The 27996-nt window shown below is 36.6% G+C and overlaps 2 protein-coding genes across 6 annotated transcripts; one reads left to right on the top strand and one right to left on the bottom strand.

Annotated features, from left to right (window-relative positions):
- The first annotated feature begins 125 nt into the window (after positions 1-125).
- acbd5a (acyl-CoA binding domain containing 5a) lies at positions 126-12843 on the top strand. 4 transcript variants are annotated; one of them, XM_026200735.1, is made up of 13 exons: positions 126-271; positions 560-669; positions 3335-3455; positions 3994-4066; positions 4163-4280; positions 4944-5147; positions 5525-5719; positions 5822-5907; positions 6311-6527; positions 8371-8570; positions 8664-8723; positions 9163-9272; positions 10684-12843. In XM_026200735.1, exons 2-13 carry the CDS (start codon positions 588-590, stop codon positions 10802-10804), a joined length of 1587 nt encoding a protein of 528 aa, XP_026056520.1. In that variant the 5' UTR covers positions 126-271; positions 560-587; the 3' UTR covers positions 10805-12843. The 4 variants fall into 4 exon arrangements, with proteins under 4 accessions (XP_026056520.1, XP_026056519.1, XP_026056522.1 ...); XM_026200734.1 differs by having other exon boundaries at positions 5819-5907; XM_026200737.1 differs by having other exon boundaries at positions 5819-5907; positions 10718-10861.
- mastl (microtubule associated serine/threonine kinase-like) lies at positions 12465-26938 on the bottom strand. Of its 2 annotated transcripts, XM_026200732.1 has the most exons (13): positions 26246-26938; positions 25940-26077; positions 24356-24495; positions 24184-24272; positions 23970-24076; positions 23117-23276; positions 22859-23028; positions 20081-21151; positions 19857-19998; positions 17842-17862; positions 15688-15801; positions 15204-15305; positions 12465-13795 (listed from the first exon to the last, which is right to left on the bottom strand). In XM_026200732.1, the coding sequence occupies exons 1-13, from the start codon at positions 26399-26401 to the stop codon at positions 13638-13640; spliced, it is 2568 nt and encodes an 855-aa protein (XP_026056517.1). In that variant the 5' UTR covers positions 26402-26938; the 3' UTR covers positions 12465-13637. The 2 variants fall into 2 exon arrangements, with proteins under 2 accessions (XP_026056517.1, XP_026056518.1); XM_026200733.1 differs by lacking the exon at positions 17842-17862 and having other exon boundaries at positions 26246-26936.
- Between the last annotated feature and the right edge of the window lie 1058 nt (positions 26939-27996).

The following is a 27996-nucleotide window of genomic DNA, read 5'->3' as shown; positions in this document are numbered from 1 at the left end:
AAGTTCGTAGCCAGAAACGGTTTTTATGTCAAAAACTCCCTTGGGTAAGCTTACATCGGGGAACTACATTACCCGGAATGTTACACGTGTAGATATAGAATTATGTTATTTGTAGGATTTAAACGCCATTGTTGCTAGACTTAACGGCAGCGTCGCTTTCTAAAGGAACTACAATTCCCAGGAAACACCAGAAGAATGCTATCATATGTTGTCTGGCAGGTACGTATTCATGAGGTCGTAGTCTCCAGCGCAGCAGGCTGAGCAGCAAATGGTAAAGTATCAAAGGCTCGTGCTTGTTTTGACGCCGTTTCAATCGTTTCTAGTGCAAGTTAATAAAGAAATATCACATTAAACAGCATTCACTGCACTTTCAGTTATGTCTTGCTTGTCCTTCACGATTTGTAAAGACAAAATCGATTGTTTTTGGGCTTTGTTTACTTCTTTTGGAATGATAAACGTCTCATGAACGTGTAACGTGCAGCTTACTGTAATTGCGACAGATACAAAGAACACTATGAATTATATAAATCGATTACTATAAATGTAACTTTGCTGGTAGGTCGTGCTCGATCTTGCTGTAGACTGTCATGATGGAGGGTGACAACAAACCAGTCTACGAGCAGAGCTTCAATGCTGCTGTCAAAGTCATCCAAAGTTTACCTTCAAACGGTGAGTAAATATGTCGCAGTCATTTAGTAAACACTGTGTATCTTGTGTTATATTAGACAGCAGTGCACGCGATCCCTCACCTACTTTCTCATGAACGCTGCAGTTTCATAATCAAATAACAAATTATCACGGGTTTTCACGGTCAACGCGATTAGCCTACATTCAGCCGAGCTTAAGTGCTGAAATAGCCCTGATCAGAGAGAGAGAGAGAGAGAGAGAGAGAGAGAGAGAGTGTGTGTGTGTGTGTGTGTAGTGATAGTCTCATGTGATTTATCATACATGTCAACATGCAAGATATATTAAAGACAGGCTAACGGAATGTCTGTGTGGAGGGATAGTTCACTTTCCATAAATAAATAAAACTTGTCCTTGTTTGCCCCCAAACAAATATGCTGTTATTTGTGTATCGTTTGTTTGTGAAATATGTTTCTGAGTTTTTTAGAATCTTTTTTCTGATTTTTTTTTTTTTGTTACATTTATTTTTCATATTTTTATGGTGCTTTATAACAGTACTATTCTTTGAAACAACACAAGGATGCATACAATCAGTTTTTATTTCAATGTTTATTATTCCTTTAATGTGGAATGAAACATAATAGATTCGGACAAATTGTCTAAGAATCAAAAGCAATATTTACTGGTTTAAGTGAAATTTTAAGATTAAATAAGGTAATATAAATACATTGAGATATTAAGTTAAATTAAATGTAGTTAAATTTCTTGATTATAAAGTTGCAGATCCCTTGCGTGCTATCAGAGCAGTGAGTCTGTGACCCATAGACTTCACCAAACTCAGGCTCTTATGTTTTGAAATGCTTTTCCCAGCCTTTAATGCAGACAATTCCAGCTGTTGATTGTTTTGGGGATTTTCTGCCTTTAGTCTCCTCCTCAGCAGGGGAAATTCATTTTCTATCGGATTTAAATCTGGAAATTGATTTGGGCAATCTAAGACTTTACATTCATTTGCCCTGATAAAGGCCTTGACTGAACTGTCAGGGTGTTTTGGGTCATTGTCCTGATGTAATATGTAATGCTTTCTGATGATTCTGGTGGCATTTTCTTGAATGTTGGAAGCCAAGATGGTTTTGTACCCTTTCAAATTCATCCTACTACTGTCATCAAACATTAAGTCTTCATTAACATTGAGAGGGCCTGTTCCAGAGACAGCCATGCATGTTCATCCCATGACACCACCTCCACCGTGCTTTACAGACGAGGCTGTATACTTGGGATCATTTGCAGTTCCCTTTTTTCTCCACACTATTGCTTTCTCATCACCTAGATAAAGGTTGATTTTTGTCTCATCTGTCCATAAAACTCTGTTCCAAATCTCTGCTGGCTTTTGCAAACTCTAATCTATTTTTGGTGCTTGTCAGAGGTTTGCATCTTGCGGTGTAGCTTCTGTTATTCTGTGTCAAAGTCTCCAGCAGACAGAAGATTGTCAGCTTTCTGAAGGTGGTTGGTGATTCTACAGACCCGTGTTTTACGGTTCATTTTCACAGCTTTAAAGATGTGCCTGTCATCAACTGCTGTTGTTTTTCTCAACTGATCAGGTCGTCTGTGGTTTCTGATGTTGCGGGAAGTTTCCAAACTCTTGATTTTCTCTATGTCCTTTGTTTTTGCTATAGCTCTAATTGACTTCCTCTTTTCATTTAGCAACCAAATTGCTTGCTTTTTTCCTCAAAGTAATACCAACACAGCCTTTAATAAAAAGAACATCATACATTACCAGCAGTCAAACATGGTGGTGGAAGTGTGACGGTCTGGGGATGCTTTGCAGCTTCAGGATCTGGACGACTTGCCATAATTGATGGAACTAACTGAATTCTGCTAGCTATCAGAAAATCCTGAAGTAGAACGTCTGGCCCTCAGTTTGTGACCTGAAGCTCAAGCACACCTGGGTTATGCAGCAGGACGAAGATCCTAAACAAACCTTTTCATGGCACTATATATGTATATGTATTTTTATAAAAAACACACTATAATACTGTATGTACATGTACATATATGCATACATTTGCATTACATTTACATTTAGTCTGTTAGCAAACACTTTTATGCAAAGCGACTTAAAAATAAGGACAGTAGAAATAATCAAAACCAGCAAAAGAGCAACAAAATGCAAGCGCTATGAGAAGTCTTGGTTAACCTAACACAGTACACATAGAAAGGTGTTTTTATATGTAATAAATAAAATGAAAACAAGTATATAGAATAGAAAAAATAGGAGACACTAGTGTTAGAGAGACTTGTTTATAATAAATAAAAAAAACAAGTAGATAGAAAAAGAACAGCGAAAGCTAGTGTTAGAGGCCTTTTTTTTACAGAAAACAAGCAGTTAGAAAAATGAATAGCGAGCACAAGTGTTAGAAGTCTGTTATTATATATATATATATATATATATATATATATAATATGGGATGGCACAATAAAGCGACATTCACTTGCAGAAGGCAAGCTACTAGAAGTCTGAAGTAATGCATTTCGGTGAAGGGGTGTATTGATGTTAGCAGCTACTGGTAGATGAAGAGAGGTGTGACGTGTGTTCTTTTCAGACTAATCTTATATGTATAAGCTATATATTTATTTTTTTTATTTTCTTTACCACAATCTAATATTGAATTACTTTTCGATTAAACATTTTCTATTTAATTTTTTTTTCCAGGTTCATTTCAGCCTTCCAATGACATGATGCTGAAATTTTACAGCTACTACAAGCAAGCGACACAAGGCCCCTGCAACATTCCCCGTCCAGGGTTCTGGGACCCTATTGGCAAAGCCAAATGGTACTGAACCTGCTAAATGTCTAGATTAGTGAATTTCATAAAACAAAAAAAAAGAAGTTTAGTTATAAGTGTCAATAGTTCTTAAAGGTAAAGTGTTTTAGTGGCAGACAGGGGTAGTGTTTGCAGTTCCATTTCTTGCCACTAGTGATGCAAAATGACAGATTTCCCCATGAGTTTACACCATTTAAACCGGAGTCCATAACCTAGTGAAAATGAACTGTTGAAAGTTCACTGAGATAACAGATCAGTATTAGTATCACATCAGGTTTGTATTATTAGTAACTAGTGCCAAAAAAAGTGCAGTTCTGCAGAAGTCTATTTTAAAATTTGTGGAAAGCCTTTAATGTAACCGAGGATCAGATGAGTAAGAAAGATTTCCACACAGACCATTTTACTATGCTTTATGCTATTTTTCTCTCTTTTCTACCTGCGTCTGAGAAACCACTGCTAGAGTTTCAGTTGATTGTGAGATGACCGCAGTATTGGCAAGCTTATGAGAGCAGGGTTGTCACTGACCCGTCCTGCTGCTTGTGTTTAGGGATGCATGGAATTCTCTTGGGGAAATGCAGAAGGAGGAGGCCATGGCGGCCTATGTGGAAGATTTGAAACTGGTATGATGTTTTGGATTTTTTTTAGCAGTTTTTAAAAACTTGGTATGAATTAATGTAATGGTGTATGTAACTTTGTTGTGTAAATTTGGCGAATAGATTCTGGAAAGTATGCCTGTAACAAATGAGGTCGAGGAGCTTCTGCAGGTCATCGGACCGTTCTATGAGCTCGTTGACGACAAGAAGAAGATAATGCAAGTGTCAGATTTGAGCACAGGTAAACTGAACAACAGTTCCCTCATGGGGCATATGTGTGTGTGTGTGTGTGTGTGTGTGTGTGTGTGTGTGTGTATATACAGGTGCTGCTCATTTAATTAGAATATCATCAAAAAGTTGATTTCACTAATTCCATTCAAAAAGTGAAACTTGTATATTATATTCATTCATTACACACAGACTGATTTATTTCAAATGTTTATTCCTTTTAATTTTGATGATTATAACTGACAACTAAGGAAAATCCCAAATTCAGTAACTCAGAAAATTAGAATATAACTTAAGACCAATACAAAGAAAGGATTTTTAGAATTTTAGTTTGCAAGTAAATAGCGATAAAATCAAAAATGAATTACCCCTTTGTTTCATGTTCAGCCCGCTTGGAAAGATTTGCTAGGCAACTTGAAGGCAAGTAAACAGCAGTGTGTTGTCCCTCAGCGGCCTGTGCCCTTAGTTCATAGTGCCATAGTCCAGGTGCTTGCTTTGATGCCTTAGTTGTTCACTCACTGCTGTTATTAGTTAGATTAGTCTGGGGTCTGTGGTCTAGCTTTCCTCTTTTTGTGCAATAGTCCTGACAGAACAGACCTTTTAGAAAGTGTGCATATGAAATTTCAGAACATGTCATCGATGCATCATCTTACATGTGTATTGTTGTTGTCTCCAGGGTTTGGGAGCATGCTAACATCACCACCCAAAAGTGTCACAAAAAGCATCATCAGGACGATGGAGATGAACGGCAGCCTGGACAGTTACCCCATCAAAATATCAGAAACTCCACAGATTAAATCATTAGATATGAAAGACAGAGAAGATGATAATGAAGAGGAAGAGAAAGATGAAGAAGAGGAGGTTAAAGAGGTGAAAAAAGGTAAACCTCATAATTATTTTTGCTCATACTTAAGGTGCAGTCACATACTGCTTCTGCTGAAGAAGCGAAAGATTTCCCCAAGCAGATTTTGCAACAGGTTCAAGGTGGTTGTACAGATTTGCTAGCTGTGACTTCGGTATGACCTGTCCTTTATAGATTGTTACACTGTTGACAGTAGACAATGGACCTTTTGATTGCCAGCAAAAGTGTCAAAATATCTAGACTAGATATTGGGATTGGCCAGTTCACAAACAAACAACCCAGAACACTTTTTTTAAACAGTTTTGCATTGGTAACAGCACTCATATCTCCTTCATAATGCATGCATGTTTTAGTAATAATAAATTTGCTCCATTGCAAACTGTGGTGTTTTTTAGCCTCCCAACTGAAGAAAAGGGCTTCTGCAGGAAGACCTAAAGAACGGATATCTAATGGAAGTATCGGCCAACATAAAGTCCTTGCCAATGGGACGCATGGGTCCAAGTCTGATCTGAACAGACAGGAGTCAGAAGAAGACTCTGAAAGCTTTAACCACGAGAGAGACATCATAGAACTGAATGGACACATCAAAGGTGAGAAGAAAGACATGAGGGTAAATGACTTGACTTTTAAAAGTAAGCTCTAGGACATACTTGCAGTAGTTATCTGAATCACTCTCTTTATATGTGAAGCAGAAGACGTGTCCAGTTCTCAGCATGTGGCCAGTGATTCGGACAGTGAGGTGTACTGTGACTCCGTCGACCAGTTTGGTGGAGAAGAGGTAAGTAGTTTTCAGTTACCCTTAATGATGAGAGATCCAAAAATTACTTGATGCTGGGAGTGTAGGATCCAGTACTAAAGGGATAGTTTGCCTAAAAAATACTATGGAAGTTTGGTTAGCCACATTCTTCCAAATATCTTCTTTTGGGTTCAGCAGAAGAAATAAATTCATACAACATCAATTTCAAACCAAACAGTTTTCTATTGGTCAGCACAAAGGTTTTACATGACCACCTTGAACCAGTTGCAAATTCTGCATGTATTCCTATTAAAAAGGAGAATCACTAAACAACGTCAATGTGACCTGCATCTTTAGTCTTTTAGCGCCTCTGTAATGGTTTTAAAATCTCCCAAAATCATGCAGTAATGTGAGTAATGCATGTGCTTTTGTTCCTGGTCTCCAGGGATCTGAGCTACATGTCAGCCACTCACTGGACGTGGCCGAGGAGAGCCACAGCACACTGTCCTCCACAGGAGAGATCAGATCAGAAGAGGAACTGCTGGGACAGGAGGAAGGCGTACAGCACGGTGGAGAAGACGGACGGAGCAGCAGAGGCGGTTCTCAGAGGCAGGGACTTCCTGCGAATAGAAGTGACACATCTGTGGTCAGGAGGGGAAGAGGTACAAACATAGCAACCAAAACAACAGTGAAATCATATATAAAATCTGTTTCAAAACCTTGCTAGCTTGCTGCTTATGCCTACCATTGCTTCTGTTCTGTTCCAGTGTTATTTTTGACAGCAAATTTTGTTTTAGTTGTAGTCAAAGTCTTTTGACTAAAATGCAATTTGGTTTTAGTCATATTTTAGTCATCTGAATTGTTTTTAGTTTTAGTTGATATAATACGATTTTAGTCAACTGAATCTACAGTAAATTTAGTGGGCTAAAATCTAATGGGTTTAGTTACAGTGCATTTATTGAGCATTTCTCTAAAATTTCCAAACTCATTATATTGGTTTGATTTTAAAGGGTTGATTCACCCAAATAGCAAAATGACGTCATTAATGACTCACCCTCATGTCGTTCCAAACCAGTAAGACCTCCGTTTATCTTTGGAACACAGTTTAAGATATTTTAGATTTAGTCCGAGAGCTCTCAGTCCCTATTGAAGCTGTGTGAACGGTATACTGTCAGTTTGAATGTTTTGAAGAATCGAAAATACATTTTGGTCCAAAAATAGCAAAAACTACGAATTTATTCAGCGTTTTCTTCTCTTCCGTGTCTGTTGTGAGAGAGTTCAAAACAAAGCCGTTTGTCATATCCGGTTTGCAAACGAATCATTCGATGTAACCGGACCTTCTTGAACCAACACCGAGCTGAGCCAGATAACGCACAATAGACTGACTCGTTCATAAGTTATTAATGAAATAATTTTGCTATTTGGAAGAACTAACCTTTTAAGGTTTTATCATGATAGACAACCATTTAACTGCGGTGACACACAACATGCCTTCTTTTTTTTATTAAATAAAACCACTTCTCATAAAGAACAAGAATACGATCTTCTTCTTAAATAAATATCAATGGTTTATACAGGCTAATTATGCATTCTTTATAGCAACTTGTTTACCATATTCTTCATTCTTTCAAACAGACATATATTTCTGTAAATACATTTAGATTAATCTTTAGGGCTAAGTTTTTCATGATCAGTGCGTGATTTTCTGTCTTTCTTTTGTTGCTTGATTAACAATGACTCGGACAATAGCAACAAAATTAGGCTGCTATCCCTTAAAAACTTAAAAATGTACTGATACACGTTCACTTAAGACTTAACCAACTGTGGTTATGTGAATAGTCAAAACGGACAATTCGACATTATTTTGTGTGTAATTCTCCGTTCATGCGACACGAAAGGGTACTCGCGCACTGAGAGACGCGCTCTCTGTGTGTGTGTGTTTGTGTGTGTGTACGCTTCAGTGTCTGAGCTCAGAAAACCAGACCAAATTGAGTTCTCTCTTAGCGTCTGCAGATTTTTCCGTATGTCTGCTCTTCTCTTATTTCAACATATTGACATTTTTTTATGTTTTATATGACATGCAGCAAGTGTATGTTAGCTTATGTCCCACTGGTTCATATGAACACATCTAACTTCTGAACCACACAGCAGATTAGTTTGATTGAATCTCTTCCCAAATCGTCCCTCCCCCAAATTTTTGTGCTCGTTTTTATTCATTGACGAAAATGTCAATAGATGTACATCTTAGTTTGTGTCATTTAAAAATAGTTTTAGTTCGTTATTGTCTCATGGTCAACAGTGAAAAAATGTTGTTGACAAAAATTGTTACAAATTACGAATTTGTGAGTGCACATATGTTACCTTAAAATGCTCTCTAGGTTTTGGAACAGGGCTGCAATCCTCAAGTAAATTTGTTTTTGGAAACTTTGTTTCTTTAATCTGTTAATGATCTACAGAATGTCTGTGCTGTTTGCACATACTGCAGCTGCTTCTCCTGTGTATCAGGGTCCAGGCCACCTGCCTTTGGCTCGGGGTCAGCGGGACCGCAGCAGGGCAGTGGGGGAGATGGGGAACGCTGGGGGACGGATGGATCAGCAACACAGAATCTAAATGAACAGATAATGTGTGCTCTGGCCAGACTGCAGGACGACATGCAGAGCGTGTTAGAGAGGCTACACACACTGGAAGCTCTCACAGCCTCACAGGTTACACACCGTCCCTTTTTACTCAGTACAACATAGAGGACACTGATTAAGTATGAAATATTACATTTTTGATTGTCATGTTCAACTTCTCAGGCCAGATCCTTAGCACTGCCATCAGACTACCTGTCAACACCTGCAAATAAAACGAAGAAGGTAAAGTCATTTTAATAAACTGTCATCATTCACTCACCCTCAAGTTGCTCCAAACCTGTATGAGTTTGTTTCTTCTGCTGAACATAAAAGAAGGTATTTAGAAGAATGTTGGTAACAAAGCAGTTTCTGGTCTTTCCCCTTCAATGGAAGTCGGTGGTTACCAGGAACTGTTTGGTTACCCACATTCTTCAAAATTGTTCAGAAGGAGAGCATTCATGCAGCTCAGGTTATGGGTTCGATTCCCAGTGAATGCATGAACTGATAAAATGTAAACCTTGAATGCATTGCAAGTCTCTTTGGATAAAAACATCTGCCAAATGCAGAGATATCAATTTTGATCGTCTCCCAAATTATTGAATTTTAATTATGCCATTGCTATAGAATGGGTGCTTATGTAGTATTTTCATAATCATTTATTCCTATTATTTCTACTTCCCAGAAACCATCCTGGTGGCCTTTTGACGTGTCTCCTGGGACTGTGGTGTTTGCTGTCATCTGGCCGTTTGTGGTGCAGTGGCTCATCCGTCTGTATGTGCAGCGCAGGAGGAGGTACGCACTGTCCCATTTTACCACTACTGCTTAAGTGTTTTTTTTATTTTTTATTAGTATACAAATACAGCAATGATACGCTGATTAAAAGTGACATTAAAGACATTTTTAATGCAAACGATTTCTATTTGAAATAAATTATGTTCTTATTAACTTTCTAATCATCAAAGCATTCTAAAAAGTAAAAAAATGTTATAATAAATATTCTTATGTGTTTTAACATTAATAATAATGGGAAATGTTTCTTGAGCAACAAATCAGCATATTAGATTGATTTCTGAAGGATCATGTGACACTGAAAACTAATAAGTAATGATGCTGAAAATTCAGCTTTGTATCACACAAATAAATTACATTATACATACATTAAAATTAGCGCTGTTTAAAAAGAAATAATAAGCTAATTTTAATCTCATTAATTACATTATGCTGATTGATCAATGAATTAATTGAAAATTAATTGCACATTTGCATTGAGAAATTACACTAAATGTTAATTTAAAGTCATTATAATGTTAAATAAGAAAAGCACTGATTAGATATTCAAAGGAATTACATATTATTTTCAAAGCTACTTTTTATATTTGATTCAACATAGAATTTATTTCACAAATTCTTAAGACCGCAATGTGGAAATAACATTGAAATTATTATTTATACCATTGTTGTGTTACTCAAAGATGAACAATGCTTTTACTGTGGCTTTGTTTGAAACCATTTTTAGCAAAACATGGACGATATTATGTCTCAAATTTAACAAAATATTAACTATTGATGTAAGATATTCAGGAAAAAAGCATCATTCTCGCTCGTAATATTGCTAATATGATATGAGACAAAAACCCATGCAGCTGTATTTTTGCTCTCATATCTTTAAGATTTAGGGACATCACAGCAGTTGCATGCAGTGTAAGATGATGTACAGGTCCAGGCGAGGCGGGTACATTCATCTTTTTGACCATAATTCCCATAATCAATCATACATGTTAAATCGATAGTCCTAATTAAAATAGATATGTTTTTACATTTTAAATTGTAATAATTTTTAATATTACAGTAAATACTACTGTATTTTTCATCAAATAAACGTAAAAGAATCTTACTGACACTGTGCTGATTTCCTCTACGAAATACTTGACATAAATTAAAGGAAAAATTTTCCAAAAAATGGAAATCAATGAAAATGAACTAATCTAGATTTTGGATGGTCTGAAGGTAAGTGTATCAAGTCAAGTCAGTTTTAATTTTTGGGTGAACTACTGCATGAATATGGTTTGAATCATTCATTGATGCAACCGCTTGCTGTTTCACACTAGTTTGAACATAGCTCAGGAATGTGCAACAGATATGATCATATTTGAGGCAAAAAAAAAAAAAAAAAAAACCTTGGCAAATGTGCATGTGACGGCAGGCATGTTAAAGATCGGCTCATCTTGTTCCAGAAGAATCAACTGACTGATGGTTTGAGCGCTCTGCAGACCCAGAGGAGAGTTTGTCAGCCTGTCCCGAGATCTCGAACTCCTGCACTATGATGACACCCCTGAGAATTAGCAAACGGAAAGACCGAGAGTGAATGTACGGCGATGCAGCTCATCACAAGCTTTTTTGTACCTTTTCTTTTTTAATGTAACAACTTGCTAAGTCAGAAGTCCCCAATTTCAGTAATTAAAACTAGAATTTCATAGTAGTTATGGAAATCTTGTTAATTGAAACGCACTATTAGGGGCATTCTAATAACTTTCATGTCAAGTGTATAATCATTCAGTGTTCTGCGCACATAGCTGCTATCTGTCATTAATACTGTAGCAAAGTGGAAGATGCAAAGGGGATTTTTGCTTGAATATATCTCTGATTCCTGCCATGTTTGATAGAAAAGAGACCATGTGTGGGGTTTGAGCTGTAATGGGAATAAATCAGGATTCCTAAATTGTTGGAGGTTGTTGGAGTAAGATTTTGAAATGCACATAAATATCTAGACTTAGCGCTTGTTCAAATGAGCTGTGGTGCTCTTTAAAGCCATAATGAAAAAAAACATGCATATTAAACTGACCCTTTGCTTTGGAAATCTGAGAAAAGAGTCCGAAGGCAATATAGAAAATGACGTTCTTCATCTATTCAACGTCCCATCATGATTCCTGCCTGCAAAGATCGGACCTATTTGGTACCCTCAGATGTGTGTAGGCACAAAGCCACACATCTCAATGTCTGAATGATGCCAGCTTAAAGGAACAGTTCACCAAAAATTGTGAATTTGCTTAGAATTTACTGTCCCTCAGACCAAGGTTTCTTTAATCAGAAACGATTTGGAGAAATCAAATCACTTGCTCACAAATCGATCCTTTGGAGTGAATGGGTGCCGTCAGAATGAGAGTCCAAACCATCACAGTAATCAGAAGAAAAGCATGTTTGTAATACAATATCATTAAGATATTTTACATCAATCTCTTGCTTCCAGCTAGCTAATATATCTCTATCAATAATATTGCTTTCTCCAGTGAAGCCATCTCATCTGAATCAGGAGGATGTTTCTTACAAACACACAGCTTTTCATTTCACAGTGTTTTGAGCAGCTGTTTGGACTCTCATTCTGACGGCACCCTATCACTGCAGAGGATCCACTGGTGAGCAGTAATGCATTTCTACAAACAAACTCCTTTATATCTTGAATGGTCAGAGTGTAAGAGAATTTTTATAGCATTTTTCCGCCTTTATTTTTGGGTGACCTATTCCTTTAAAAATGGAATACCAAAATAAGTGTCATTCATTTGAAAGAAAGACAAGCACACTTTTCAAGAAAAAACATTAAAAAAAAAAATAATAATGATAAAGGGGTTGTTAAATAAATGAATGCAGTGACATTCAAACATTAGTGTGGCTCAAGTGTGCAAATAGTTTTTTGGGTCCAGTGTATTTTGTCAGTGCATTTCTCAGCACGGTTGCATCATTACTGATGTTAATTAATGCTATGGTGAATTATTACTGCAAGATCTGTGTGCATGAGAAGTTTCAAATCTTTATCAATGTTTGCAGGATGTAATTGAGAATCGAAAACTACCCGGGTTAAATTGCAAAGCACTTTCAATGAATGTGAAGACAGTGACCGATTAAGAGTTGAAAAATTAACATTTGTAATGTTTATAGCCCTATGACTAATAGAAGGCTGAAATCTAATGAATCATGTAAATTACATAGGTAGGTTTTTTTTTTTTTTTAAATGAAGTTTTTTGTTTCATTGTGGTTTGTGTAAATTAGTCAATAATGTTAATAATTCCTTTAATAATTGTATATTAGATAGGTGCAAAAATATATAATTTGGAACAAGTTCTATTTTAATTGTACTATACTGTAATGTAGCATTTGCATATGTTATTCACGTCTGTAATACTTGGAATCATCTGTAGAGCAGGAGGTTCTTGATTTAATGCTTTTGTTCAGACTAAACACAGTATGTTCCTATTAAACATTTCAAATTTTGCCTTCAGTGCAGATGATCAACCCATGTTTCTTCATCGTCACGATCCATGTCATTCAATATGTTAGACTACGCATTATTAAAAGCTTTTAAAAATCTGAGTGATTTGTATTCCCATATTAATGCTACGAGAACACTTAGATCATCAGTTGTATTTTTAGCTGTTGTAATTTTAATATAATCAGTGCTGGATTATCAGTAGATTACTTACACATTGTAGTCCATTACCGATACAAACATTGTACAGTTTATAATATGGATTGCAAATAGATAATGTATTCTGATTACTTTTAACACATGTAAGAAAGTAAGGACCCCTCAGGTAGTGAAATGTATGCATTTATGCTTACATGGTAAAAAAACAAACAAAAATAAAAACATAATGTGTAATATCCAAAGTGAATTAAGTCAGAAATAAAGCTTGATTATTAATACAACAATTGTATTTTATTTAATTAAACATTTCTAGAATCATCTGAAACCTAAGCAAGTCTTGTAAACCACATTTTTCAGTGTTGTATATGAATCAAATGATTATAAATTGACAAAAAGGTACTTTTTTTTTTTTTTAAGCAGCGACCATGTCCAGAATCAAACTTGCTGTAGACTATATAAAATATTTAGCATGTTAAAATCACAATCCGACAAGCATTGTTTCAAGAAAACATGAGTAAAAATAGCAACATCTTCAATCTTAAATCAGTACAAACATTAGTGTTACATAATATATTACTTTTTCCAAATAAACATAACGGAAGACTTTCTACAAATATTGCAGCATGTATGTGGATAAGTGTTAAAATCCCACCTCGCAGCATTTCAGGACACTTTCCAACATGAGTGAAGAGAGAAGAGAGAAACAGAAGGACAAACAAGAGCACTGTGTGTGTGTGTTACAGACTGAAGCCTGATACAGTGAGATGCTGGGCCGTGTTTCTCGCCTCAAAGTACGAGGTGTCTGTCTCATCATCGGGCTGAGGGATGAAGGGCATAGTCTGATGGTGAAGGTTTTCCCAGTCCACACCTTCAAAGAACGGATGTTCCTTGAGCTCTACAGAAAACACATTAGTATCGACGTCAGAAAATGGTACAATTGAGAATTAAAGAGCCACACAGATGGGAAATCAAAAATTACCTGTATTACAGTGTATGATGTAGCCGTCCATCAGTGTAAACAATGTGCAAAGTAATTAAACCAAAAAGTACACGATTTATAAAGTTAATGCCTTCTAAAGTAAGGAGTCGACTCTGAATCGCTGAAACGAGTCGTTATAGATTTCAAATCTTTTGCCCATCTCTATGTACATCACTAAAACACTTTGCATAATAATCTCCGCCTACCGTCTTGAGAGAAACGGAACTCTGAGCTGCCCCACCCCCACACACAGACGCTCTGTTTGGTGTGAGAGCATCATGTCGAGGAGACAGTGTGTTTTTAATTGTAAAGGCAAGTTTGTTTTATTTTCACTGCCAAAGAATAAAGATCAGAAGAACCAATGGCTAAAATTCATTTTTACCACCATACAAGAGCAGTACAACAAATCCTTGTTGTGTTCACAACATTTCACTGATGACTGCTTTTCTAATCTCGGTGAGTTCAAGGCGGGATTTTCAAAGCGTTTTGCCATAAAAGAGGGTTCATTACCAACTTTATTTCGCCCAACAAGCATCTCCGAATCACAACGCGAAGTATGATTTTGAAGTTATGTGTTTGTTTTCTCCCGAGCGTCTTATCAGTATGTGTGCTGTCTGCAGCCTGTCTGCGCTGATCTTCATTTACAAACACGTCATTAAAATCAAGTGTAACTCCGTGAATACTCAACGAAGAGACATGAGAGAGATATCTATAGAAAGCTTGACATGTCTACTTTAAAACTAAACAAGTGCTGTCGAAAACAGATATTCTGTGATAAAGTAATCCATATGAAAACAACGCGATGTCCGTTTTTCACGTCTCCATTCATTATATCTAATGTGACCACGTCCCCGCGCTGAATGCGATATTCAGATTCAAACTGAAGCGCGCAGCTTGAATACGCACACACAGAAGAAAAAGCAGCGAGACTGTTCAAGTTTTTTATTTTACTGTTTGCTTTGCGGTGAGAGGACTAAGACATAATTCACCCCAAACAGATGCTAACGCATTGTTTACCGTGAAGTTGTGTGGGGAACAACCAATCAAAACTATGTTAGTTGACCAATCAGAACACAGTATGCTACCGAAAGGTGGGGTTTAAGGAAACTGAATCTTTTGAACAGCTTCGCGCGAACCGTTTGGGGATCTTTGAGAATTGAGGTAATTTTAAAATTATATTTTGACAAAATGACAATGTTTTTTAACCTTGGATGGATTTAAACCTAATGTACAGGACTTATAAACAGTGATAGGAAGCTTAGAATTTTCATCTTACTGGCTCTTTAAGTATAAGATGTTAGTGTGTGTGGGTGTATGTATCCACCTTTAAAGCCAGCACGTTTGGCTGTATCCATAGTGAGCAGAATCTCTATGGCATTTCTTGCGTTCTGGGTTAACTCCTCGTCTCCATCTGGCCACGGTATATCTGTACACATCATTCATGAAGCACATGTAGATCAGACACAGTCAACACTGCATTAGTGTACACATCATGGTGTAGAAGACAAACAAACTTAAATATCCATTCATTTGAATATACTTGAGGGGCACAGATTTACACATAACGGTGGGACCATTCTGAGATCATAATGAGAAAATAATAATAAACAGTTAAAGGGACAGTTCACCCAAAAATGAAAATTCTGTCATGAAATATTCACCCTCGTAACCCGTAACTTTTCTGCAAATTCATGTATAATAATTTGAAAAAGCAAACAATTCAAGAATACAAAAGATTGTTTCATGTATTTTAGAAATATGTATATATGGTTAAAAAACAAACATGTATTTATCTCTGGCCCTCTCACCTCTGTTGAGAATGTTCTGGAACACCAGCTGAGGGGTCTCATCGTTAAATGGTGGGATTCCTGTGAGGAACTCAAACAGACAGACACCTAGCGCCCACCAATCCACCATAAAATCTGTAGGAAAGCAAAAATTTTATTAATTGAGACTCGTTGTTCTCTCTCTACAAACATGAAACTTGGCACAAAATGTGTTAGAATGTGACCACTATTAGAAAGCAGTGACAGCAGCGCTCGTGAGTTGATTTTGAGGGGAAAAGGAAACAGCCACAACACACAAAACCAGCTTGACTTGAACTCGGGTATCATGATAGAAAAGGTCATTTTACAAAACTGAACAACAGTCAGTCATCAGGTCATAAATAATGTTCTTAAGAGTCTGAAAGGAAGATGCTTAAATTTCAGATATGTATACCTTCAACTGATCAAGAAGTGGCACAAAACAGACAAAAATAACTATTTAAAAGAAAACATAACTACAAAACCCCAATGCTAGGATGTGCTGGGTGGTTGGCAGGGTGTTGCCATGCAGTTGCTAGGGTGTTCTGGGTGGTCAAAAGAGTACACCTCCAGATCACTGGATTTACCTCAGTCCCTTCCTCGATGCAAAGTTGATAGGATTTTTTTATTATGAAAATGGTCTGTTTGCTTGGAAAAGTAAAAGAACGCCTCTTCTTAAGCTGCACTATTTGAGGTATCTTTTATACCCATAGAACAAACGTGAACTTATTTTAAATTGTCAACATGAACGTATAGTTCAGCTTTTACACAAACAAAGCACAGCCTTTCAAACATACTACATTTGACAGAGTGAGCAAAACAAAGGCAAAGTTCCATCTTTTTCAAACATTTTTCTCCAAATTTGTGCCACACGCACTGTACCCATACCTTAGCATACATGTAAAACTGAAGTACACTTTGGGCTTAACAAGTATATCTAAATAATACAGTACTTTTGCGCAACAGACGAGTGCACATGGCCAGATTAGTAGGTCCACAAGGTGGCAACAATGACATGGCCACTGTTGTTTTTTTCAGACACACATACGCACAAAAGTTAAAAAGGACAACTAAAACCACAAAACCACATCAGACACCCAAATTGACAAGGGCTAGTGTGAAGTTTAAACAACTAAAAATAATTTAATTCTCAACTTCTACAGAGATATACCGCCAAAACGAACAAAGATGGAACTTTCTAGTGAGGATTTGTGGAGTATATGGAGTGTGTGAAAACTGCTGTAAAACTTTCCCCAAACCATCACTTTACTCGAATAAAGAAAGCAATGCTTCAAAAGTACTACAAAGTTAGTGTTCACAGTTTTCAGCAAGTCGATCCATAAATGTCATTTACTTGACTCTATTAAGTAATATAACACAAAATATTTTTCACTGAATGCCCCAGAATTCCCAAGAACCATCATTTCAGACAGCATTACTGAAGCATTAAGGGAGGTGAATCAGGAGCTGCCAATCACAAAAGCTGCAGCCCATAATGGAATTAGCCAGCCACGTCCTTAATTCAAGGCCCCGATATACGAAAACTTAATAAACTAGCGCGACATGATTTCTAACAAATTAGGCCAAACCAAAATTTGTTTAGCGTTTGTTTCAGAAGTTCAAAGCATTTTGCTGTAACTTGCTGTAAAATATTGCTTCGATTTCTAAACAAATTGCCACTGGTCCATGGCCATTATGTAATAGGTAGGTTTGATCTGTGGTTTTACTTTCTTTGATGTGCAATTAAAATTAAAAGCAAGACAAAAATTTTGTTTAATAGTGTAAATGTGTTGTATAAAGTGCTATATAATTAACATTACTGGAGTGCTGAATTGCAGAGCTGGTGGAAACTACACATCACTATGATTAGATGCTTTCCTAACTGCTGTTTTTTCATGGCTGTCATTTTGCTGTGTGTTTATATTGTTACTGAGAGGAAAGCACACAGCACATATATACACATTCGTCGAATTGCAGAGGGTGGCGTCAGGAAGTATGCTACCAGCATACCATTTGTCTGGTATTTCAAAATTATATTTGAAAAAAAAAAAAAAAGACTTGTGTGTATATAGAGGCCTTAATTCGGTGAAGCTGCCCATACATGCACCAACATCTGCATTGGTTGGAATCTTACTGAATACAGTTTAGCATACTTACCACAACTTACAGACCCTGAAACTAAAACATAATGTGTGTTAATGAAGGTAAAGTACAAAATTCAGTCTCTTTTTATATTAGGTGTCTTTATACTTGAGATAATGGTTGACCATTATCATTACCCAATATTTGAGGCAATATTTCTACACGTATTCCTAGGGATGTAATGATTCACTCAACTCATGATTCGATTCAGTTTTTTTTTTTTTTACAAAATAAGATTTAAAACAAATTATGAATTAAATGTGTGCTTTTATTATTGCTTGGACAAAATGCTGCATGTTTCTTTGTGAAATTGAAATATAACACTATAAAAATATACCAATATAGCACTTGGATATTATTGCTCTTTTGTTGGTTTTGATTGCTTCTAGGGGTGGCACGGTTCGCTGAAAAAAACCCAAACTGTTCGGTTCACCACACACGGTTCGGCACGCGCTGGGACCGTAGTTCAACTTGAATCTGATAAAGCATCTGTAATATTGTTTGCTATAAATAACACGTAAAATAAACAGGGTTCCTCTAACATACGTTTCTGTTGATGGATGCAAATTCTGGAATACCAGACATTACAACAGCGATGAGAACAAAAAAAAAACCTAGACAAGCCATTTACTCTTGTTTAAAGGGTTAGTTGACCAAAAAATGAAAATTATGTCATTAATGACTCACCCTAATTTTGTTCCAAACCCATAAGACCTCCGTTCATGTTCGGAACACAGTTTAAGATATTTTAGATTTAGTCCGAGAGCTCTCAGTCCCTCCATTGAAACTGTGTGTACGGTATACTGTCCATATCCAGAAAGGTAAGAAAAACATCATCAAAGTAATCACGATTCAGTTCGATTTGGTGAACTGGTTCAATGGCCATTTTGGTAAGTATCCTACTGCAGACACAGCCGGATGAATTGCATTATCTTAAAGTGACAGTCTTTATATTAATCGAACAGCAACAACAAAGACTTAACTCACTGCTCTTGATTAAAAAGCTTTTATACCTTTGATAAAGAATAATGTTTCATTTATACATTGCAAAATGCAATGATTACTTTATTCAATTTCTGTACCTAAAAACTTATGCAAGACCTGCCTTAAAAAAAAAAATAATAATAAAAATAATAACTGAAAATCACTGTTTATTGTTTGTATCTTTATTGTATTTATTTGTGCTGTTGCTTGTAGTTGGACAGAATATTCTTCTTTTTTTAATTTATTAGAAAGCATAGTTTTTCTATAAACATAGCACATACCGAACTGTACTGAAAACCGTGACTCTAGAACCGTGAAACAAACCGAATCGTGAAAAAGTTGAACCGTGCCACCTCTTGCTTCTATTGTCCTCATCTGTAAGTCACTTTGGAAAAAAGTGTCTGCTAAATAACAAAATGTAAATATAATGTAAATGTAAATAACAAAACAAATGTACATTTTAAAACAAGCCCCAAATCAAATAACACAAAAGAAATCTCTATATTTATAAAAAAAATAAGGCTTTGTCTGTGCTCTTTCCATTTTAAATTAGAGGGAACCAATGCATTACAATCATGATCCAAACAAAGATGCTGCAAACATGCAACATGAGAGGTTTTTAGTCTAAATTAGACTGTATAATTTTGAAATCTGAAGCAAAAACAGATGGATTTGACTTCGGTTATGTGAAACAATGCATACAAAATATCTGCATGAAAGAGAAACAGCAGACGAGCTGAATGAGACAGATTCACTCTCAAGCAGGTGGCACTTAAAGCGCTTCCTTGGTTTCTGCTGTTAACAAAGCAACACTTATGACCTTTAATATGCATTATACAGAGGCAAGATGAGAATCAAAAATACCAGACAATAAGTTCACCTCAGAAAAAAAGTTCATATTGACTCCTACCCCCTAACTGAATAGCAATTTGTTCAGCATCTCAACTGATTTGAATCGTCACATATTTGACATCGGTTTTCAACCAGCTTGCAGTTAATCGTTACATCCCTACATATTTCTATAACTTGACCACTTAAACGCTTACCATGAGCTTTGCCTAGTAAAAGTTCCGGTGCCAAGTAATCAGGAGTTCCCAGGATAGGAGCCCCTTCCACACGTTCTGGACCTCTACGAACACTTTTTGGCGTCCTATAGGGAGTGTGAGACACAACCATCTGCTGTGGAGTCTAGGAAAGAAAAAGCAAGCATCCTTTCATTTCCAATTCCAATTCCAACCCTTTTTCTCCAGTTTAGCCAAAAGATTCTCACCTGGTAAAGTGAGCTGCTCAGACTGGGCCTTTTCTTCTGAACTGGAGTCACTGCAGACTGGGCATTGTGAAAGGAGGCTGACGCAGATAGCTCCATGGCATCCAAAGAGGCCAGGCTGAGATGTGAAGTGCAAGAGCGGTTTATGGAGCTGCAGTAGCTCCTAAATGCAACCATGTTCCTGGGTTTGAGGAAGCCAGGTGATTTGACCATACTGTCAGACAGCCCACGAGGATGGTCAAGAAGAGAACGCTCATATTTACCCCTATGCTGCTTTGCACTGCTGTGCTTTGGTGTAGCCAAGGTGGGCCGGGCTGCCGGTGTGACTACAGAGATCTCGTTTTCATCCAGCTCTTCAAAAGAGGACGAAAAAGACTCTTGTTTAACCACTGATATCTCATGGGCTGAGCCGTCCGAATCTAAACTAAGACTTCTTCTGAGATTTCGGTCATCACCGGGTGAGGTTGGGCTTTTAGGCAAAGCCTCCTCACCTTGATCTTCGAGATCACAGAAGAGATTTTTGGCCACGGCTATGGGACTAGATTGCTTTGGGCCCATTCTCTCACTCATCTGTTGACATATCGATGCACTTTTAACATCATCAAACCCCACAGTAGAGAAAATTCCTGTCAAGCCTGTGTGGGCCCTTGAGTTGTCCTCAGGAATGTGGTAAGACCTCTTGTACTCAGTGTCGTTTTTCTTGCAATGGATCTCAGCCTGTTCTGGGCTTTTCTCTACTTCATCAAAAGCTCTCTTTACTGAGGATTTGGACTCTGTTGGCGGCTCTGGTTTGGGAACGGTCTTATCAAATGATCGATGGGGATCAGCTTTACCCAGTGCAGTAGTACAATGGTCGGATGCACCGAACTGGAGCCTCTTTGTAGAAATCTCTGGTTTAATAATTCTGCTGTTGTCCACTTGGATATTGAGTGGAGTCAAAACAGTGCTGTGATCTTGAGCTTGAGCTGGAAACATCCTCCTTCTTTCCACCGGTGTCAAGGGAATGTTTCTTGACATTCTATTGGCCACTTCTCTTCTGCTTAACTGTGGAAGGTTCTCGCCATCTTGAAAATTCTAAATTGACCAAAACGCACATTAAAGACATTTGTATTATAAAAGATCTCCAATTCAAGTACATGCTGTTTTCAATTCATCAAATAATTATGAAAAATGTATTCGTTTGTTGAGCACAAAATCAGCATATTAGAATGATTTCTGGAGGATCATGTGACACTGAAGACTGGATAAATGGCTGCTAAAAGATTTAGCTTTGCCATTACAAAGAGAAAACTGTAAGTAAAATTCTACATTTTATATTAAAGCCTAATTAATTGATTATACTACACTTGATTTTTTGTTGTTTACATTTTTCATAATTAGCATCATCAATTATCAACAATTAGCACATGATAGGTAAAAATTGATAGCCTGAGAGACAGAGGGAGAGATATACTGCCTCGCGCATATTAATCAATTGACACGATGGTGTCGATGTTTAAAGGTCCCCTTCTTCATGATCCCATGTTTTAAACTTTAGTAAGTGTGTAATGTTGTTGTAAGAGTATAAATAATATCTAAATTCTAAAGCTCAAAGTTCAATGCCAAGCGAGATATTTGATTTAACAGAATTCGCCTACAAAAAAACGACCCGTTTGGACTACAGCCCTCTAGTTCCTGCAGTAATAACTTCACTAAAACAGTTTTGTTGACTAACCACCGGCCACATAAATTCACAAAAAGGGGGGCGTGGTACGCTGTACTTGGAGATTAATGGTTACAATTTATGTTTAACTTGGTTTCAGAAAATTATATTCCACATGTAAAACTATGTGCAGCTCATTTTTCTGAGGACATTTTGCTGAGGACGGCTTCCTCAATCTCAATCAGTTTAATGCCGGATTCGCACAAAGATTATTCTTGATAGATGGAGCAGTTCCCTCTTTGTCTGGAGAAGGCGTTGTTTATGGACCACAACCGGTAAGTGTATTTTATTATTTAAGTTGGTGCGTTTAACAGTTTCTGTAACTTATTACACAAAGGGCAACGCTGTTTAGCTTTGTTAACTAGATGTTAGGGCTGTGCAAAAAAACGAATGAGATTTTCATGTGCATCTCGTCAGTAAAAACGCTCCTGTGATTATAAGTACATCTTCAGCACGTGCGTTCTAGCCCAATCACGTTTCCAGGAGGGCAGCCTGCTCTCAGCTGCTGTCGAATCAGAACACAGGTACCGCTGACCCAATCAGAACCCGTTACATATTTCTGAAGGAGGGACTTTATAGAACAAGGAAGTCATCAGCCCGTTTTTATGACAGTGAAAACAGCGGTATACAGATAGGTGAATTGTGTGAAAAATACTGTGTTTTTTTAAACGCGAAACATGAACACGTTATATTGCACATTGTAAACACAATCAAAGCTTCAAAAAAGCGCGTAAAATGGGACCTTTAAATCATTTAAAATAAGAATGTAAGAGTGCTCACATATTTTTGTTTGTAAGAAATTGTTTTATTAGATTTCATATCGCAATATATATAGCAGAAAAATAAAATATCGCAATGTAATTTTATCCCAATATCGTTCAGCCCTAATATCAATAATTAATTATAGAGTTTTATTTTCTTGAAATTGATTAAATGTACTGGTCATTTTGAATTGTGCTACTCACTTCCCCTACTTTTATTTTGATTACCTTTTCCATCATTGATTGCTCAAAAATCAATTTTACATACTGTACATTAAAATGTTGTGAATGTTAAAAAGAGTAATGCTGATACCAAACCTGCTCATCTTCCCACATCGGGCTGACACAGTCTTCAGAGTCAGTAGTGGATGGTAACAGACATGAGTGTGCACTCCCAGCACTCAGAGTCTCAAATCTCTTCCTTGACTTCATCAGCCTTGGTGTCAAACTCCTAGCCAGCAGGCCAGGACTAAACACACTGTTGGATCCTAGAGAAGATCACATGTTAGGCTTTACAATGTTCCACTAGAGCAAAAACAACGGAAGACTTTCAAAGCACATCATTCTGAAGCATACCTAGAGCTCGAGTTGTGCATACTGGTGAATTCAGATGATCAGCCCGTCTCTTCAGCAAAGGTGAACACAGTGAACTATTCCTCTGCTTGACTTTGTCGCAGGACATGGGGCTGCCCAACACTGTGCTGCCGTGACGCTTGCCTTCGGTCACCGGGGTATTCTGTCAATTTAAGTCAAAATATGACATATTGTAACTGTTTCAAACATTTGTTTCAGATTTAACCATTTCAAACATGTTTTAGATGTTGATTTAATAATATATTTTGTTGTTGAAACCAAGATAGTTTTTTTTTCTAAATGCTTTGATGAATGGAAAGTTCAGAAGAGCAGCATTTATTTGAAAGAAATCTTCTGTAGCATTGTTAATGTCTTTACTGTCACTTTTGATCATTTTAATGGGGTAAAACTAAACTTTTGAAGGATACTGATATTGATTTAGTATTTCGTAGATAATAAACTTGCTGTCACCAAAGAAACATTAGCTAGCGGACAAGAAGTTTTTGTCCAAACTGCATAAATGACTTGCAATAACTGTCTGGAAAGCTTCAATTAGAAAGAATAAGTTAAAATGATATGCAAATCATCAATATATCACGCTGTATGCCACAGTTAATCAAAAAATGTGTTCGTTATTTTTAATATAGCTAAGAGTTACATTATAGCCCTTTTATTTAAATTTACATTCAAAGATGAAAATTTGCTACTAAACTAGATATTTGATAAATTAGCTATAATATTTCATCAAATCAAAGCTAATGAAATAACTACAGAATCATCAGGGACAGCAGTAAAAAAAAAACATATTGTTGAGCCATGTAATATACAAATGAAATTATTTTGAAAATGTACTCACGAGGCCAAGAGAGCTTATCAGTGACAGAACCTGACCAGGTGTCCTGAAATAATCTTTCTTAGGCTTCACCAAAGAAGGTGTGGTTAAAATGTCCATCAGGTTGAGTTCTGGAGGACGGGGAACGACAGGTTTGTTAAGATCACAGACAAAATAGTTTAGCATTTTTGTTGTAAACATTAATAAAAATATATATTTGTAAAAAAAAAACCCATACCCCTGTCAAGTTTGACCTTGGAGAGCCCGAAGTCAGTGAGTTTAATGTGACCCTCGTTTGAGATGAGCATGTTGTCTGGTTTTAAGTCTCTGAGTCAAATCACAAAAAGGATGTCAGTTTGATAAACAAAAGACTTCAAATGACTCCTAATTCTCCTGTGAACATACTGTACCTGTGAATAATCCTGTGTCTGTGAAGGTAATCCAGAGCGAGTGCGACCTCGGAGATGTATTTCAGAGACATGTCCTCATCAAAGTATCCATAAATATGAAGAAGTGATTTTACATCTCCACCAATCAGATACTCCATTACCTAAAAAAAGATCATGCTTGCACCTTATAAAGTTTCACATTTAGTAGTTCACCCAAAAATGTTGATTTGCTGAATACTCATTACTCATCCTCAGGCCATCCAAGATGTAGATGAGGTTGTTTTATCATAAGAACAGTTCTGGAGAAATCTAGCATTACATCACTTGCTCACCAATGGATCCTCTGCAGTGAATGGGTGCCGTCAGAACAACTGATACAAACATCACAGTAATCCACATGACTTCAGTCCAGTTTTGTTGTCTTGTGAAAAACTGCACAATGATCAAACCATCATTAAGATGATTTTAACTTAATAATATCACTTCCTCTAGTGAAACAGTCATCACATCTGAATTAGTGATAGGTTGTTCTTGAATGTGGTTCAGGAAGAACGAGTTTCAGCCGGAAAGATAATTAATAATAATAAAAACCAACTCTTTATTACAACATTCAGTTTATGGAAAATAACCATCATGACAGAAATTCACACAAAACTGTCACACAATAAACTGTAAGATGTAAAAAGGTACAGTTTGAGACCAGAATCAGTAACAGTAAATAATAATTATAATACTGATGATGATAATAATGACCTTGTTTGTAAGGAAGCTTGTCAATTTTTCTATCCAATGGTGTCACGTCACATGAAAAAGGAATGAACGATAGGTTAAAGCCTTTTATACAGTCTATGGTCAAAGCTGATGTGTCTGTCACGTGATGAAGGAACAACTCGAACCCGAAGACTCATGAGATACACTAATCAATTCTCTTTCCGGCTCAGACCGCATTGTTGTGTATTGTTTGTAGTGTGATCAATGTTTGCGCAAGTACTACTAGACATGTTAGGGAAGTAACATGTAAAATTGTAATTATATTTTGATAAAAATGAACGAAATGACTCAAACTGCTGAACAGCGTCTTTGCTGAACGAGAGTCAAAGGTCCGAGTCGGTAAAATGATCCGAACTTTTCATCACTAATCTGAATCAGAAGAGAAATATGCAAAAATGTTGCACCATATATAAGCGAAAACAGTTCAGCACAGTTTTAAACTAAAATGTGATTGGATTTTGATGTGATAGGACAACAGGGATGGACTTTTTTTATAGACGGAAGCGCCATTTAGAATTACGATATTTTAGCCAAAGAGACTTAGAAATTGCCTTTCTAAGTTGGTTTCTTACAAACACAGTTTTTTCACTTCACAAGACGTTAACTGATGTACTGGAGTTGTGGGGATTATGATGATGTTTTTAATCAGCTGTTGGACTCTCATTCTGACGGCACCCATTCACTGCAGTGGATCCACTGGGGAGTACATGACGTAAAGCTAAAAAAAAAATTGGCAAATTTTTAGATTTGTGTGATCTATTCGTTTAAATATTTTCCACCTGAGGTCTTTTGGAAACCTTTACCGGTTTTCATGAGATCCATCTTTGTACGTACCAGATAGACTTTAGTTGCAGTCTGTAAAGAATAAAACAGGTGCACAATAAAAGGACTTTTACTGAGAGCCAGAGCATCTCTCTCAGCTCTCATCTGATCAGCCATGTTCTTATCCATCATGTCTGCTTTCTTCACCACCTGACAATAAATAATAATCATAACTGTTTATCAGTGCTAGCAATTACAAAAAATGGTTAAACAGTATAGACAAACAGTAACTATAATAAACAAAAGCTAGTAAACTTAGTTTGCATTGGCAAATTTAGGATAACATTATATACAAAACATAATTTAGTATCCCTGTACCTTGACTGCATAGAGTTTGGAGTTGCATTTCTTCCTGGCGAGGTAAACCTTCCCGAAGGCTCCTCGGCTGATGGGTTTGACCAGAGAAAAGTCCTCGATGGAGGGAGCTTTCACTGCGCTGTTTGAGCCTTCGGATGAGATCCCACGATCTTCCATAACTGCAGTCTCTTCAGATATTAATTTGATCCAGCTAAAGTTAACGTGAGTTCACTAACTATTAGACTGAATCACTGGTCTGTCGTCTCACCGTGCAGTCAGATGATCTTCAATCAGGGAAGTACGAAAACGATTTATGGTGATTACATTGTTAAAAAGCAAACACATAATCACCACAAGCGTTTTCACACGCTACATGTATTCATTTTGCATGAGTATGGATGAGACGTTCAGTCCACTGCGTCCATTCTCAATTCTTCTGTTGACAAGCGCGAGTCAGTCGTTTGAGTCGTTTGTTTTGAAATTTGAAATGCGCGTCATAAATTGGGTCCCTAAAACGCAGTGGTTAGTCGCCCCGAACCTATGCCCCGAACGTCTGAAACTGAAAAAAAAAGCTTAGTAAAGATTGTATAAGAGCTGATGTTTAATGTATAAATGATTTACTTTTTATTTTATTCTTACACTAGAAAAATTGTGTTAAATGGTTAAATGTCTGCAAAACGAATCAGGCAGAGACGTTGGCTCCTTTGCAGATGTTAGCTGGAGCGCCCTCTGTTGGCCAGTGATGAGCTCGTTAGTGGTTATTCCTCCAGGGGGCGCGCGGCGGGTTAGAAATCTCCGAATGTGTTCGTAGCTCTTTGGAATATCTATTTACAAGAAAATAAAATCCCAAAGATTTTGGAACCTGGCCCACAAACGCAATTCCGCCTGTGTAGTTTCTAAAGAATCTTTATTTACATATCCTCGTAAAATAATTACAAACTTTAATCCATCATCAACAGCGTTGTAACAAAGATCAAGTCACATGCTGCAGGATATATATATTTTTTGTTCAGTTTACAATGCATTAAACACCCCCTTTTCTTCTTTATTTGTTTTTATTTAATTATTTTGTTTTTGTATATCATTTTAATTTTGATGGTTGTTTTAATTTGAATATAAGCTACTGTTTTTTTTAGCAGTTATAAAAAATAACAATTAGCAGACTATACTACTGATTAGTATTTTATTCATTTTAGTAGCCTAATTATTCATATTTTATTAATTAAATGATGTTGTTCTCTGTTGTTTTTTTATTACGGATTAATATTCATCTTAATGGGCTGATTATTCAATCAACAATTTTATATATATATATATATATATATATATATATATATATATATATATATATAACCTAAATCATAAGAAAGAAAATAACAAAAAATTCCACTACTATTAAAACGAACTATTTATTAAAATAATTGTACTGCAAAGTGTAACTAATGTAAATAATACATTTCATAATTACAATACATTTCACCACCGAATCCACGAATTACAAATGTGATATTGATTTTATACAACAGTTCAATAAACAAGAAGTTCATATCAAGAGACTTACGGTTTAGACAACATATTCCCTGTTTTTGCTCCATTTCTAAAACAAAATCATTCCAAACACAGCTACTGTTTTGCGTACCTGAGCAACACAATAGTGTTTCGTTCCTGAATGAATCAACCGTTTAAATGATTCGGTTCAATCGCTCACAATGACTCACTTATTAACAGTGATTCGCTGCCACCTACTGGCTGTTTTAATTTCACATTTAAGG

The sequence above is a fragment of the Carassius auratus genome, chromosome 24 (assembly GCF_003368295.1).
Source record: "Carassius auratus strain Wakin chromosome 24, ASM336829v1, whole genome shotgun sequence".
Taxonomy (NCBI): domain Eukaryota; kingdom Metazoa; phylum Chordata; class Actinopteri; order Cypriniformes; family Cyprinidae; genus Carassius; species Carassius auratus.
This window is presented reverse-complemented; position numbering and strand designations above follow the sequence as displayed.